Here is a 13,964-nt window from a genome sequence, read left to right as displayed (position 1 = left end):
CAAAAGTAATGCATCCAAATAAAATATCAGACCGGAACTTGTTATAATCTTTAAAAAAATCTACTTAAAAATATCAGAAATACAATTAAAACATGAAAAAAAGAAGGTAAGAAGACAACAACAAGAAAAAGGCAACCGAAAGAGCAGTGTGAAGGTATTTTTGTGTCTTCATCACATGGAATTTATGCTGTCGATTATTGGGAGGATGGCCATCCATCCTCAGGTAACCAGTTTGTCCCCCAGGGACTTGGACATACTAGCTGATTGCTGGTAAAAACAGTGTGGTTTAAGGGTAGAAAAATAAAGATGGGTCGACACTTCACACTTCACACTTCTCTTATTTGGGTTTTTATTTCATTTTTTATTGTTAAAATATTGAATACAAATATTAAAAAATATTTAAGAGATATACTTGCCTTCAATATTTATACCCGAATGGGTTGGTGAGATGAAAAATTGAGAGACCGGGTGTCTCATGCTAATTGGTGCCTTTCAAGAGAAATAGAGTGAATATCTGTTAGTTACTTAACTAACAATGCAGCTGACATCTGTCTTCCACTAATAGAATTGATGACAACAACTGACACCGTCTCATAATGGAAAACATCCACATCTGTACTTTAACTATAAACAAAGTACACTTCATGTTGATGATGACAAGTACTGATGCTCATTACTCAAATTATATTTAGTTAGAACAAGAGTTATCATAATTATACTAACATGGAATATGAAAGCTGTTAGGGCTTTTTCAAGTGCATAGTGAAATCCGTGTAGAGTTTTACCCAAGTCTCTTGCCTTTGGTGGAGAGGATCCACTTTTATAAAGACTTTGGGGCCCGAGTTACATTGAATAAAAAACCTACCGTCTATTCACCTGAAAAAACACCCTACTACCTAGGTCTTAGGGGTAGAGTGGCAGTTGATTAGATTAAGGGATGTCGAAGTTGACTTGATGTGACTACTTAAGTAATCACTAGTTGGTTTTGAGAAGTGATGGAGGGATAAGTGCTAGCGTTGCAAAGAAATTGTTTGAGATTCAATAGGCCTTCCCTCGTTGACGCATTCTCCATAGCCTTTATAAGAATATAACTATTGTCATTAGTTGAGGAGGGAGTCATAAGGTGGCCTTTGAGGGTATTAATAGTAGAGGGAAACACAATTGATATTACTTTTCTTTAAAAGAATTGAAAATAGAATTTCGTTGGAAAGTTTAATTAGAAAATATAATAGAAAAGAAAACAGGCGAGCTGAGAAAAAAGAATGAAGTTGTTGTATTGTGTAAAATGAGGAGAATGACCTGTTATTTATACTATTTTTTTGAAGGGGCAAAATGATAAAACACACAGTATCAATTTTTACAAAAAGTACAACGGTTAGAAACTGACCAGACTTTCTACAACAATAGATAATTTATAAAAAAGAAGAGAAATATATGTGCAATACATGTCATAAACAAATGTTAACATGTAAACAAACAAGGCAACAACAACATGTGTTGAGCTTTTATCCTCAATTGCTCAATGAAAACAAGAAATAAAGTTATATTTAAACTCTCTTAAAAGTCTTTTCTCAATTAATGTGGGATTACACACTTTCCATTACCAACATGAGGCACATGATATTTGTGCATATTATTAATAGTGGGTTATTGAGTTGTTAATTATAATAATCAAATGATTAAGAAATGGTTATTGGGTTGTTAGTTATAATAGTTAAGTAGTTAAGAAATGATTAAGGATTAAACTATAAATACATAAACATGGTGTAAAAAGATTTTCAAGCTTCAATATTCAGAATACAGAACTCCCTGAAATGATTAAGGGCCTAAACTATAAATACATAAACATGGTGTAAAAAAGATTTTCAAGCTTCAGTATTCAGAATACAGAACTCTCTGTTTCTAAAACTTCCTTATGCTTTTGTTCCTTGTTTCTTTATTCGTCTTTGTACATCTGGTGATCAATTCTTGAATAAACATCTCAGAATTCTAACACATGAGTGTACAGTCGCATGGCACTAGTGGATGAAGGCTTTGCAGTAAGACTGGGCCCAAGCAAATTGCTGAAATTGGGTGGTCCAAGTGGGAGGACTTGTAGTTTTGGGTGAGGCCCTTGGTTCCAGGTGGTCCAAGGCAATCATTGAAACGGTGTTCAAAGCTCTAAAGGATGAAACTAGTGTTCTCTGGATGTTTCGTTCCTCAATGCAGGGAACTCTTGTTTTCTAATGTAACCACAACAACTAAACACCAGCCGTTTGGTTAGCTACAAAAACTAGAAACATTTCTCATCCTCATGAGCTTACACCTCTTCTTTTAACCTGCTTCATTCTTATGATTGTTTCATATTTGTTTTAAAAAATGCTTCAGAGTTGTTTGGTTTGGTTAGCTACAATAGGGTCTATTGAATGCAAGTTTATTTTTGTACAATTAATATTTTAAAGAAGAAAAAATCAGGGGCAAAGGCAGTTTCAACTTTTCACTAGTACAATAAGAAAAAAGTAAACTTAAATGTACTAAACGTATAAATTCAAACCTCGAAAATAAAGCCCTAATTTGAGAACAAAATTCTCTCCATAGTTATCATGAAAATTCTCACTAAAACTTATCTACGACTACATCTTATCGTCCCCAAAAGAAAAGGACTATAGTACTACATCTTTAATTGCTTTCTTAATTGGCCTCTCAAAACATGAATACAAGGCCCTTTTAAATAGATTAAGATTAGAAATCTAATCATACTAAAATATCCTTAGAATAATCGAAAACCGAAAAAATTGAGGTGCACATCGTCACGTCGTGATGTGGCATCGCGTCATTGGGACAAAGGCTCTCTTCTCATTGTGACGTCGACTGTTCGTCGAAACGAAGAACACTTGCTCGCTGCGACAGCATACACAGTTTAGTCCAAAAATACGAGACATAAATCCACAATATATCATTGAATATCATCTATTTGTGCTGTATCTTCTTAAAAAAATGACTAAACTCAAAATCCATAAATCATTGAAGTTAAGAATATTTGTTAAAGAAAACTTTATCCAAAATCCATAAATCTCGGTCTACCCCTTTTTCTTCTTGCCTTGCAACCCACTTATTGATGGACGTCAACAATTTTAATTCATTTACAAACACTTCTAACACTTGATTCTCATGGTTTATATATAATTAGTGTTCATTTTTACTTGTTTTATATGATTGTGTCTTGTTTTTCAGTGAGTATTTTCGAAACCATTTTTAATAATTTAAAAAAAACGGGGATTGACTTTTAAAATGAAAAATGGGAGTCGCCACCGATTTTTGTTGAGATGTGATCGGATCACCTTGAAAACATAATTTTTTTGGTCTACGAATTTTGAGAAAATAAGTTCGGAAGTCGGTTACGCACGAGGAAGGGTTAGCACCCTCGTAACGCCCAAAATTGGTACCGAATTGATTGTTTAATGTCTTAGGGCCGAAATTTTGAAAAGATTTTAAAATATGATCTCATGAAATGAAAACCTAAATAATCGAATTGGATAATAAGACTTACCCACTTTAAAGAAATAAACCGTCACACTCAGTGAGTTAGAGTGCAACAATTCAATCTTCGAAGTTAGATTCGTCCTTTTATTTTTTAAAATTCATATGTTTTGAGAAGGATATTTGGTTATTTGGGTGAATCGATAAATCAAAACCCATTAAGTTAGGGTTCAATTTCTTAAAATTCCTAAACACCAAATATTGTCTTTATTTTAAAATCAAGATAACAAAATGTCATATCCAGTAAGTTAGGATCCAACATCTTAAAATCTTAAATGCTTTATTTTAAAATTGTATGGTCTAAATAAAACGGATACTTGATGATATAAACTTATTGAGAAGAATTGAAGCCCAGTAAGTTAGGGCACAATTCTCTCGAGGATTATTAAACACCAAACCCCCTTTTTTAGGAATTTTGAAATAAAACGATTGTAATGTCTTAATGAAATGTAATTCTTACAAACAATATAATTGAATAACAATATACAAAGTAAATGATGAATGGCAAACTAATTCTACAATTTGGAGCACGCACACATATAATGCACACACACAATTTTGAGAAAGTTTAGGGGTTGAAATGTAATTTAGAAAAGTTTAGAGGTTAAAATGTAATTTTTAAAAAGTTTAGGGGCCAAAATGTAATTTATATTTTTTGTATTTTTTTCAAAATTTTATTATGACTATTTTATTAATATTAAAACAAAAATTAAAAATGGGCTAAAACAATTCCAAAATTAAATCCTAATGGGCCCAATCATTGGGCCCATACGAGACCGACCAGGCCCAAAATTCTAACCGGGAAAAATTCAGAGATTACAAACATTTATAATCAAATAAACTAATAATCAATCTTACAAATAACAAAATGAGAATAATTAATACAAAAATAATTTAATCACACGTAAACCAACCAAAATAATCTAAATGAATAAAAATTTTAAAACATAGAATAAATTTTTATAAGTTACAAATTATAATAAATTTTATACACATATATATGTATATTAAAATAATGATAAAAATAATGAATAAATAAAATTACTTCATTTGAAAGAATTTGAAGGCAAAATTAAATGCATAAACATTTTTAAAATCAAGAACCATGACCAACAAATTTTAAATCCAATCTTAAACAAAATTAAAATAATAGTATATAAAATAAAATAAATAGAAAATACAATAGACTTAAAATATTAATATATAATGCATTTAAAACACAAAATACAAACTAAAATAATAATCTACTACGCTCTAAACCATAATAAATTTAAACACTATTGAAAATAAATATAGTATTAAGTTTTAAGATGAAAATATGATTAATTTGTGTTTAAAATATTATTGAATTTAGAAAACCTAATTCGTACTAAAATGAAATCCATTTCGACTTTGAAGGACTCAATCAGTAATTAAACACAAACATCATAACAATCCAAGTCAATCACAGAAATGACGTCATTTAAATTCGGATCTAAATGAATACAGAATTAAACTCAAGGTATAAATTACAAATAAAAAAAGAAACCAAATTATAAATTTATTAAACACGGAGGGACTTGTTGAATAAATAAACCCAAACGATCCATAATGTGTGGATCCTTCCCGGGTCGGGTCATCGTTCGGATCGGGTCTTCAAAACAACGTCGTTTCAAAGCCATCGCATTGACTCCAAATAGCCACGTTTCATCTCTGTATTTAAAGACCAAAACCCTAAAAGACTATTTCATTTCTGAAAACCTAAAGAGAACAGACATTCTCTGCGCTGTTCTGCGCACTAAGGGCGCTCAAGCATTCTCCGATCCAAGCCTGGGTCCAAGCAAATTGCTGAAATTGGGTGGTCCAAGTGGGAGGACTTATAGTTTTGGGTGAGGCCCTTGGTTCCAAGCTAATAGCTGAAAATAGGTGGTCCAAGGCAATCATTGAAACGGTGTTCAAAGCTCTAAAGGATGAAACTAGTGTTCTCTGGATGTTTCGTTCCTCAATGCAGGGAACACTTGTTTTCTCATGTAACCACAACAACTAAACACCAGCCGTTTGGTTAGCTACAAAAACTAGAAACATTTCTCATCCTCATGAGCTTACACCTCTTCTTTTAACCTGCTTCATTCTTATGATTGTTTCATATTTGTTTTAAAAAATGCTTCAGAGTTGTTTGGTTTGGTTAGCTACAATAGGGTCTATTGAGTGCAAGTTTATTTTTGCACAATTAATATTTTAAAGAGGGAAAAATCAGGGGCAAAGGCGGTTTCAACTTTTCACTAGTACAATATGAAAAAAGTAAACTTAAATGTACAAAACATATAAATTCAAACCTCAAAAATAAAGCCCTAATTTGAGAATAAAATTTTCTCCATAGTTATCATGAAAATTCTCACTAAAACTTATCTAGGACTACATCTTATCGTCCCCAAAAGAAAAGGACTATAGTACTACATCTTTAATTGCTTTCTTAATTGGCCTCTCAAAACATGAATACAAAGCCCTTTTAAATGGATTAAGATTAGAAATCTAATCATACTAAAATATCTTTAGAATAATCCAAAACCGAAAAACTTGAGGTGCACATTGTCACGTCGTGATGTGGCATCGTGTCATTGGGACAAACACTCTCTTCTCATTGTGACGTCGACTATTCGTCGAGACGAAGAACACTTGCTCGCTGCGACATCACACACAGTTTAGTCCGAAAATACGAGACATAAATCCACAATATATCATTGAATATCATCTATTTGTGCTGTATCTTCTTAAAAAATGACTAAACTCAAAACCCATAAATCATTGAAGTTAAGAATATTTGTTAAAGAAAACTTTTATCCAAAATTCAATTTTTATCCTTTTTAACCACCAAACCTTATTTGGCCCATAAGACAGGATCATACGTATCTCTTTCGCCCATAGGCATTCCTCCTAGCTTCTCTCTACTTTACAGAAGAGATTTCTACAAAGAATTTCACCAGCTTAGCTACTCAGTAAAGTGTAAGAAAATGAGAGAAATGAATCAACTGATAAAGATTTGCTCACATTTAGAGAGTTTTGGAGAATCCCGCACAAACCTATGTAGCGACCTAAAAATTTGGCGATGGGCGCTAGTCGAAGTGATTATTGAAAATTTAAAAGAATAGTTTCAATTTATTTAAAAGGGAGTCGCCACCGATCTTTTTTCCTAGGTGTGATCGGACACCTAATAAATTCTCTTTTAGAAGATTTTTTTTTTTAATTTCTCTAAAAAAAGAGATAATTTTAGGTCTACGTGAAAATCCAAAGAAAATTAGGGTTCGGAAGTCGGTTACGCGCGAGGAAGGTATTAGCACCCTCGCGACGCCCAAAATTGGTATCTCGTTAAACGCGCGTTGTCTTAATTTTCAAAAATACAAGTTCAATTTAATATTTAATTGTGATCCGATTGAAACTTGAGAAATTTTTTTTTTTGTTTTTAAACACGAGAACTTTGAAACACAATAATAATTTTTGAAAACACGAAGATTTTTGAAACACGAAAATTTTTGAAAACACGAATTTTTTGAAAACAAGGAAATTTTCGATACATGAGAATTTTTTGACACGAAAAATTTTGAAAACACGAAAATTTCGAAAACATGAATTTTTTTTAAAACATGAATTTTTTTTTAAAAAAACACGAGAATTTTTTGAAAACACGAAAACATGAAAATTTTGAAAACACGGGAATTTTTTGAAAACACGAAAATTTTTGAAATATGAGAAATTTTTTTGAAAACTCGAAATTTTTGAAACACGACAAATTTTTTTTAAAATTGTGCCATATTTAACACGAATCGACGATATTCACCCCGACATGGCAATGAAATCGACGACTTAATGTCAAACGATTCAAATTAATATTTAATCGTGATTCTATTAAAACACAAGAAACCCTTTTTTTAATAAAAAACGAGAATTTTTGAATATTTTCCATTTTTAGAAGGACGTCCCGTATTTAATACGAGCTATCGATATTCACCCAACATAGCGATGAAATCAACGGCTTGATGTTAAATCGGTTCGTTGCCTGTAAAATAATTTTTATTTTTTATTTATTTTAAACATGAAAATACAATTAACATATTAATATTTTAACAAAAATTATTTTTAAAATGCTAATTTAATTAAAATGGAGCAATATTTAAATAAATAGACAAAATTAAAATGGATTTAAAGAAATTACCAAAAGCCCAAAGTTATGGGCTTGAATTTTGGGCCTTTTCCCCTTTTTCCTTCTTTTTCTTTTTTTCTCTTTTTTTTGCTGGGCTGGCCTGTTGAACTTGGGCTTTCTGGGCCTGCTGGGCTGCTGCCGAATCTGGGCCTGCTGGCTGGCCTGCTAGAGAAATGGGCCTGCTATTTTTTTGCTGCTTTTTCTTTTTTTTTTCTGCTTTGTTTTTTGTTTTTTTTTCGCTGCTTTGGGCTTGACTAATGGGCTCGCTGGGTCGGGTCTCCGGATCGGGTCGTGTCAGATCTGGGTCGGGTCGGTTTGACCCGACTGTTAATTCTTTTTTTTCCCCTCTTCTCTCTTCTTTCTTCTTTCTTCTTTCTTTCTTTCTTCTCTTTTTCTTTCTTTCTTTCTTTTCCGATCAGCCCTCCTCTTCCTCTGCTTTTGCCGACGGTGACCTGCTGCCCAGCGACGGCCGGCGGTGGCGCACACGGTGGTCTCCTCTTCCCTTCTTTTCTTCTTTTTTCTCTTTTATTTTTGTTTGTTGCTTGCTTCTTGCTCTTTTTATTTTTGCTTCTTGGTTGTTGTTTGCTTTGCTAGGTGTCGGCGATGGGGGTGCTGCGGCGGTGGGCACGGTGGCGCTGGTGCTATGGCCGGCGGTGTGCTGTTATTTTTTTTTTGATTTTTCTCTCAAAAATTTTTGCTTTTTTTTTTCTTGCTTTTCTTCCCCCCCTTTTCTTCTTTGCTTTGGGGGTTTTAAAACCCATTTTATTTTGATGTTCTCTTCTTTTTTTGCAGGTTGCAGGTGGGCTAGGGAGGGCTAGGCCGGCCGCCACCTGTGGCTGCCAGAGGGACCAAAATGTAATGGCAGCAAAACTTTTGGGGTCAAAACGTAATTTTAAGAAAGTTTAGGAGTTAAAATGTAATTTTTAAAAGTTTAGGGGTCAAAATGTAATTTAAAAATTTTAGGGGTTTAACTGTAATTTTGAGAAAGTTTAGGGGTCAAAATGAAATTTTAGAGAAGTTTAGGGGTCAAAATGCAAAAAATTAAAAAAAAATTAATTTTAAATTTTTTTTTAACGAAAGTTATTCCCGGACAAAATTCAGTGATTACAACCTATAAATATGAATACCGTAAAATTAGATTGCGCCAATGTTCGTTTTCCTAAGGATCAAAAAGTGGCGGAAGAATTCAGTCCGGCGCCCTCTCGGTCTACCCCTATTTCTTCTTGCCTTGCAACCCACTTATTGATGGACGTCAACAATTTTAATTCATTTACAAACACTTCTAACACTTGATTCTCATGGTTTATATATAATTAGTGTTCATTTTTACTCGTTTTATATGATTGTGTCCTGTTTTTCAGTGAGTATCAGATGTAGATATGTGTTTAATAGGAGTAGTTTTTATTTTAAATCTTATTTATATCAAAATGTGAGAACTGTTTCAAGTTCTCTCCACCCCCACCTAGATATGCTTAATTTACCATTATCATGCTGCTGCCCAATATGTGAGATTCAGATTCCAGGTTAGCCTGTTGCTTCTTTTTTTAACTCAAAATCAATTAAAAAGAAGATATTCTTAAGAAATATGGTTTGGGTTAATAGAATCCAATTGAAAGGGACATACTTATCTGATCTCCATTTATGTTTTAACAACAAAATAACCCTAAAAAAAGACATTAATTGTTGTAGTGAGTTATCATATATCTCTGACTAATAACTAAATTCCGCATCTTTGGACCATTGCTTTTGCCCCTTTATTCCCCAACTATTACACAGAATTAATCTAGAATGGGTATATTTATTTATTTATTCTGAAAAATTAACATCCAAATTCAAATATACATTAAATACATGTGTAGAAAATATTTGATATTTTTCTTTCGCTACTTGTGCTAATTTTACATTTTAGACTCACATTCTCATCAAGAAATTACTTTGGGCGGGTAATTAGATATTATCAATAATGTCAAATTTTGGTACTACACATATTTTGAGATTTGTGATAATTTAAGCCATTCTTAACTTTTTCAATTTTTGTATTAGCTTTTAATTTTTTTTAATGTATTATCCTTTCACTAAACGAACACATGTCAACGTCAAAGGCATCATTGATTCCGTATTGACTTCTTTTGAAATAGCATCCTGATAGATCTCTCATCATTCTACCTCAAAGGAGTCATACACCTGGGCTCAAAGGAGTCATATTTAAATTAATATACATGATAAGCAAATTGAAGTAAGTATCATGATTGAATTGAATGATAAATAAATATTGATATTGAATTTATTAATAGCAATTGTTGAAATTTGAATAATATGTTTAGTAAATAAAAATAAGGTGAATATCGATATTGAATTAAATGATATTGAATTGTATGTGAATTGAATGAAATTAAAATGAAGTATGAATATGTATGAGCAATTGATGGTATACTGATTGGAAGGTGAAAAATGTATTGAATTAAATTGTGATTAAATTGGAATTGAAAGTATGAGAAAGTGATTGAATTGAAATGTGATTCGAATACCCTATTAACTTATCGGACTAGATTGGATACAAATGGCATGCCATAGGATTTGTGATGTGATGAGGAGATTTGTAGTTCGGCCGAGAAGAAGATTATGTTATTATATGCTTCGGTTTATCCAAAGAGGCATTTAATGCCTTATTGGTGTGTTTGGAAGGATATGATATATTGGTGTGTTATGGAGGATTTATATTTATTTCGGGTGTGTTTTGGTTGGATATTTTGGTGTGTTTGGGTGGAATCCGCGTATCTGTCAGAGTCCGAGTCAAGTTAATAGGGGTAAATGAAATATTTTGATAATATAAATTTTATTGAATGATCTTGAATATGAATCGAAATGAGATATTAAATTGATATATGAAAATGAAATGTATGAACCATGGGTTCAAGAAATAGATAATGATATAGTTCATGAAGTGGTTTTGGTAGTATGAGATAATGTAAAAATCTAAGTGAAGAAAAGCAAATTAAAATAGCTATTGTTGAGAAATGAGAAGTGAAAATAAAATGATTTGAAATAGTGAAATAATATGTGAATTTAATTGAATACAAGTTATTGAAATTTATTTATGGATTTAATGAATAAATTGAGTGTTAAAAGATTATAAGTGTAAATTGATTATAAATGAACGAATTGAATTAAAAGATAATTATTATTATTATTATTGTTGAAACAAGTTGATTTAATGTATTAAATGCTTATTGAAAGATTAATGGTATAAATTGAATTAAGAAATAGTGTATGAGTTAATTTGAATAAAATTTTATAAAATTAGTTATTATAATTGTTGTTGAAAAATCCAATAAAAATTTAGATAGTGAAATAATGTATGAATAATATTGCTTATTGTTATTAATTTGAATTATGGTAATACCATTGAGTATTCCTATACTCAGCGTACGGTTGTCTCCGTGCGCAGGTTAGTAGAAAGCCAGTGTCCGGTCCAGCATCCAGAGCAATCCCGACCTCAGATAAATTTTAGTGATGTGCCTTTCTTTTGATATTGTGGCATGTATTTAGGTAATGTATTAATTAAAGTATGCTATGTATGTTATTTATTTGTGAACTAGTGATAAGTTATCCGATATGTCCGGTAATGCTCCGTAACCCAATTCCGGCGACGGATACGGGTTGGGGTGTTACATAAAGTTTCCCCTGTTTCACCAATCAACTGTCCTGACCTCTTGTCACTAAAAATAAGTTTTCTCACTGTAGGATTTTCATATGAAGTTCTTCCTTGTTTCTAAAGAAAATAGACTCAATAAGGAATCTATACATATAAACTATAACCCATAACCATTTTTGTACAATTTTTAATGATTTTCTAAATTCAGAACAGGGGACTCCAAAAACAGATTTGACCCTATCTCACTAAAATTCACATATCTCAAAATATAAAATTCCTTTTATTAAACCATTATTTTTCCATGAAAATAGACTCAACAAGCTTTAATTTCATATATCATTAATCTTCTAATTAATTTGTACTATCCTAGGTGATTTTTCAAAGTCACGTCACTGTTGTTGCCTGAATTCTATTTCTTTGCAAAATTTTACCCTTTCATGATTTCCATACATAATTTATCACCTAGACTCTTATAACAACAAAAACCTTCATACTTAACCATTTAAATGACCATACATCATCAAATACTTACACACCATTCTTTAGCAAAATCATAATTACAAACATACAAAATAACTAAATCCTTATACATGGCATAACTCAAATGTGTTTTGACATAAAATACCGAGCAGTTGTGGTTGATAGTGTGGACTATCTCCGACTTCTTTAGGATCCTTGAAGTAGCTTTGCAATACTATAAGAGAAAGAGAAATAAAAGACGTAAGCATAAAGCTTAGTAAGTTTACTAGCAAATAAATAACAATATTTAACACAAATGATTATACTCAAATATCAAGGTCTCTAATTTACTCTTTAATTAATCTCATTCTCATCTTCTTGCTTGTTTACTTAGTTAACTTGTGATTATAGCTTACTCTTCCCTTGCTAAAACGTTGAGTATCAGTTGATAACATAATAAATTCTTAACCCTTATAACTTACCTGAGCTTGCCATTTATGCTTTAAGCTGAACTTTCATGAACATGATTCGTTTACAAGCCCGTTGAGCTACATTGGAACAATAAGGATACTCGGGTCTCTTCTGATAATAACATGCCAAAGCCATGTCCCAGACATGGTCTTACATGGGATGTTCTCATATCGGTGCCCATGTCATGTCCCAGACATGGTCTTACGGGGGACTTCTCATCTAAATGCCAACGCCATGTCCCAGACATGGTCTTACATGGGACCTCTCGTCTCGGTGCCAATGCCATATCCCAGACATGGTCTTACATGGGACCTCTCGTCTCGGTGCCAATGCCATGTCCCAGACATGGTCTTACATGGGACCTCTTTACCCAAATGTCATGACATTCGTATCCAGTACCATCCTTATGTATCAACGGGACTTTTTAATTTCAATTCTCTATCATTTCATGCTTGGATCATCATCAAATAAATTCATAAAATAAATTCATAGTTGCTGGAAAATAACAGCATTAATAATAAATATTGAAATATTGCATTTATTTATCGTAAACTTACCTCGGTATTAAATATAGTCCAATTCACCAACTTAGTCTTCAACTTTATTCTTTCCTTTGTCTAACCTCGAGTTTCGTTCTTCTTGATTATGGAGCTTGGAAGCTTGAAAACCCTAACTATGGCTTCCTCCCTTGCTGATTTCATCCTAATGAAGAAGATGATGATTTTTGCCATCTTTTTCCCTTTTAATTATTTTTATTACTAGATTACCAAATTGCCCCTAACTTAAAAATTTCTTATTTCACTTATCTCATGTCCATTTTTGTCTACCAACTTAACCAATGGTCTAATTACTATATAAGGACCTCCAATTTAAAGTTTCAGAACAATTGGACACCTCTAACATGTAGAACTCAACTTTTGCACTTTTTACAATTTAGTTCTTTTTACTAAATTGAGTGCCCAAACATCGAAATTTTCGAACGAAATTTTCACAAAATAATTTTGTGAAATCGTAGATCATAAAAATATAAGAAAAATAAATTTTTCTTCATCAAATTTGTGGTCTCAAAACCACTGTTCCGATAACCTTGAATTTAGGGCATTACAAAAATCAATTTATCTTTTAATTATCTTTATCTTTTAGAATTAATTTTAATTTTAAAAAAGAAAAAGAAAAAGCCTAATTTTTACAAGGAATTACCTAAGTTTTTATAGAGAAAAATTAAATTTTTTTAGAATCAATTTTAGTTTTTCTTGTTAAAAGAATTACTTGAGTTTTTATAAGGAAAATTTTGAATTTTTAAAATATCTTTTCAATTTCCTTTATTTTCTCTTTTCAGTAAAAGAGAAAAATCTACGTTTTATAAGAAAACAATAACTTTGACTTTGTACGGTGTTTGAGTTACATGAAAAACTTAGGTTTTATCTCGCACACTTGAATAATTCAATTTCTTGTAAAATTTCTTTTCTTTTCTTTTCTTTTTTGAAAAATAAAATGAAAATGAGTGAGCAAAATGAAAATTTACTAAAGTTAGGTGACTAAAATGAGTTATAATAAACATTGCTTAACCCCAAATTAACGACGAGTAACCAAAATAAAAACAATTTGTAAGCACAATACTTTTTGTAATTCTTTTTGGTACCCAGCAGTAAAATAATTGTAAAAGAAGTAGTCTACGTTTAC

At 31.6% G+C, this 13,964-nt stretch overlaps 1 protein-coding gene across 2 annotated transcripts; it reads left to right on the top strand.

Moving 5' to 3' along the window:
• Positions 1–7,711: 7,711 nt before the first annotated feature.
• LOC105766004 (uncharacterized) lies at positions 7,712–9,034 on the top strand. Of its 2 annotated transcripts, XM_052631629.1 has the most exons (3): positions 7,712–8,183; positions 8,291–8,349; positions 8,489–9,034. In XM_052631629.1, exons 1-3 carry the CDS (start codon positions 7,954–7,956, stop codon positions 8,512–8,514), a joined length of 315 nt encoding a protein of 104 aa, XP_052487589.1. In that variant the 5' UTR covers positions 7,712–7,953; the 3' UTR covers positions 8,515–9,034. The 2 variants fall into 2 exon arrangements, with proteins under 2 accessions (XP_052487589.1, XP_012440756.1); XM_012585302.2 differs by having other exon boundaries at positions 7,932–8,349.
• The last annotated feature ends 4,930 nt before the right edge of the window (positions 9,035–13,964 follow it).

The sequence above is a fragment of the Gossypium raimondii genome, chromosome 5 (genome assembly GCF_025698545.1).
Source record: "Gossypium raimondii isolate GPD5lz chromosome 5, ASM2569854v1, whole genome shotgun sequence".
NCBI classification, from domain to species: domain Eukaryota; kingdom Viridiplantae; phylum Streptophyta; class Magnoliopsida; order Malvales; family Malvaceae; genus Gossypium; species Gossypium raimondii.
This window is presented reverse-complemented; position numbering and strand designations above follow the sequence as displayed.

Coding starts and splice junctions, on each gene's coding strand:
- LOC105766004 (XM_012585302.2), top strand. CDS start 7,954: ATGGGCTCGCTGGGTCGGGTCTCCGGATCGGGTCGTGTCAGATCTGGG. Junction 8,350..8,488: donor CGCTGGTGCTATGGCCGGCG/GTGTGCTGTTAT, acceptor CTTTTTTTGCAG/GTTGCAGGTGGGCTAGGGAG.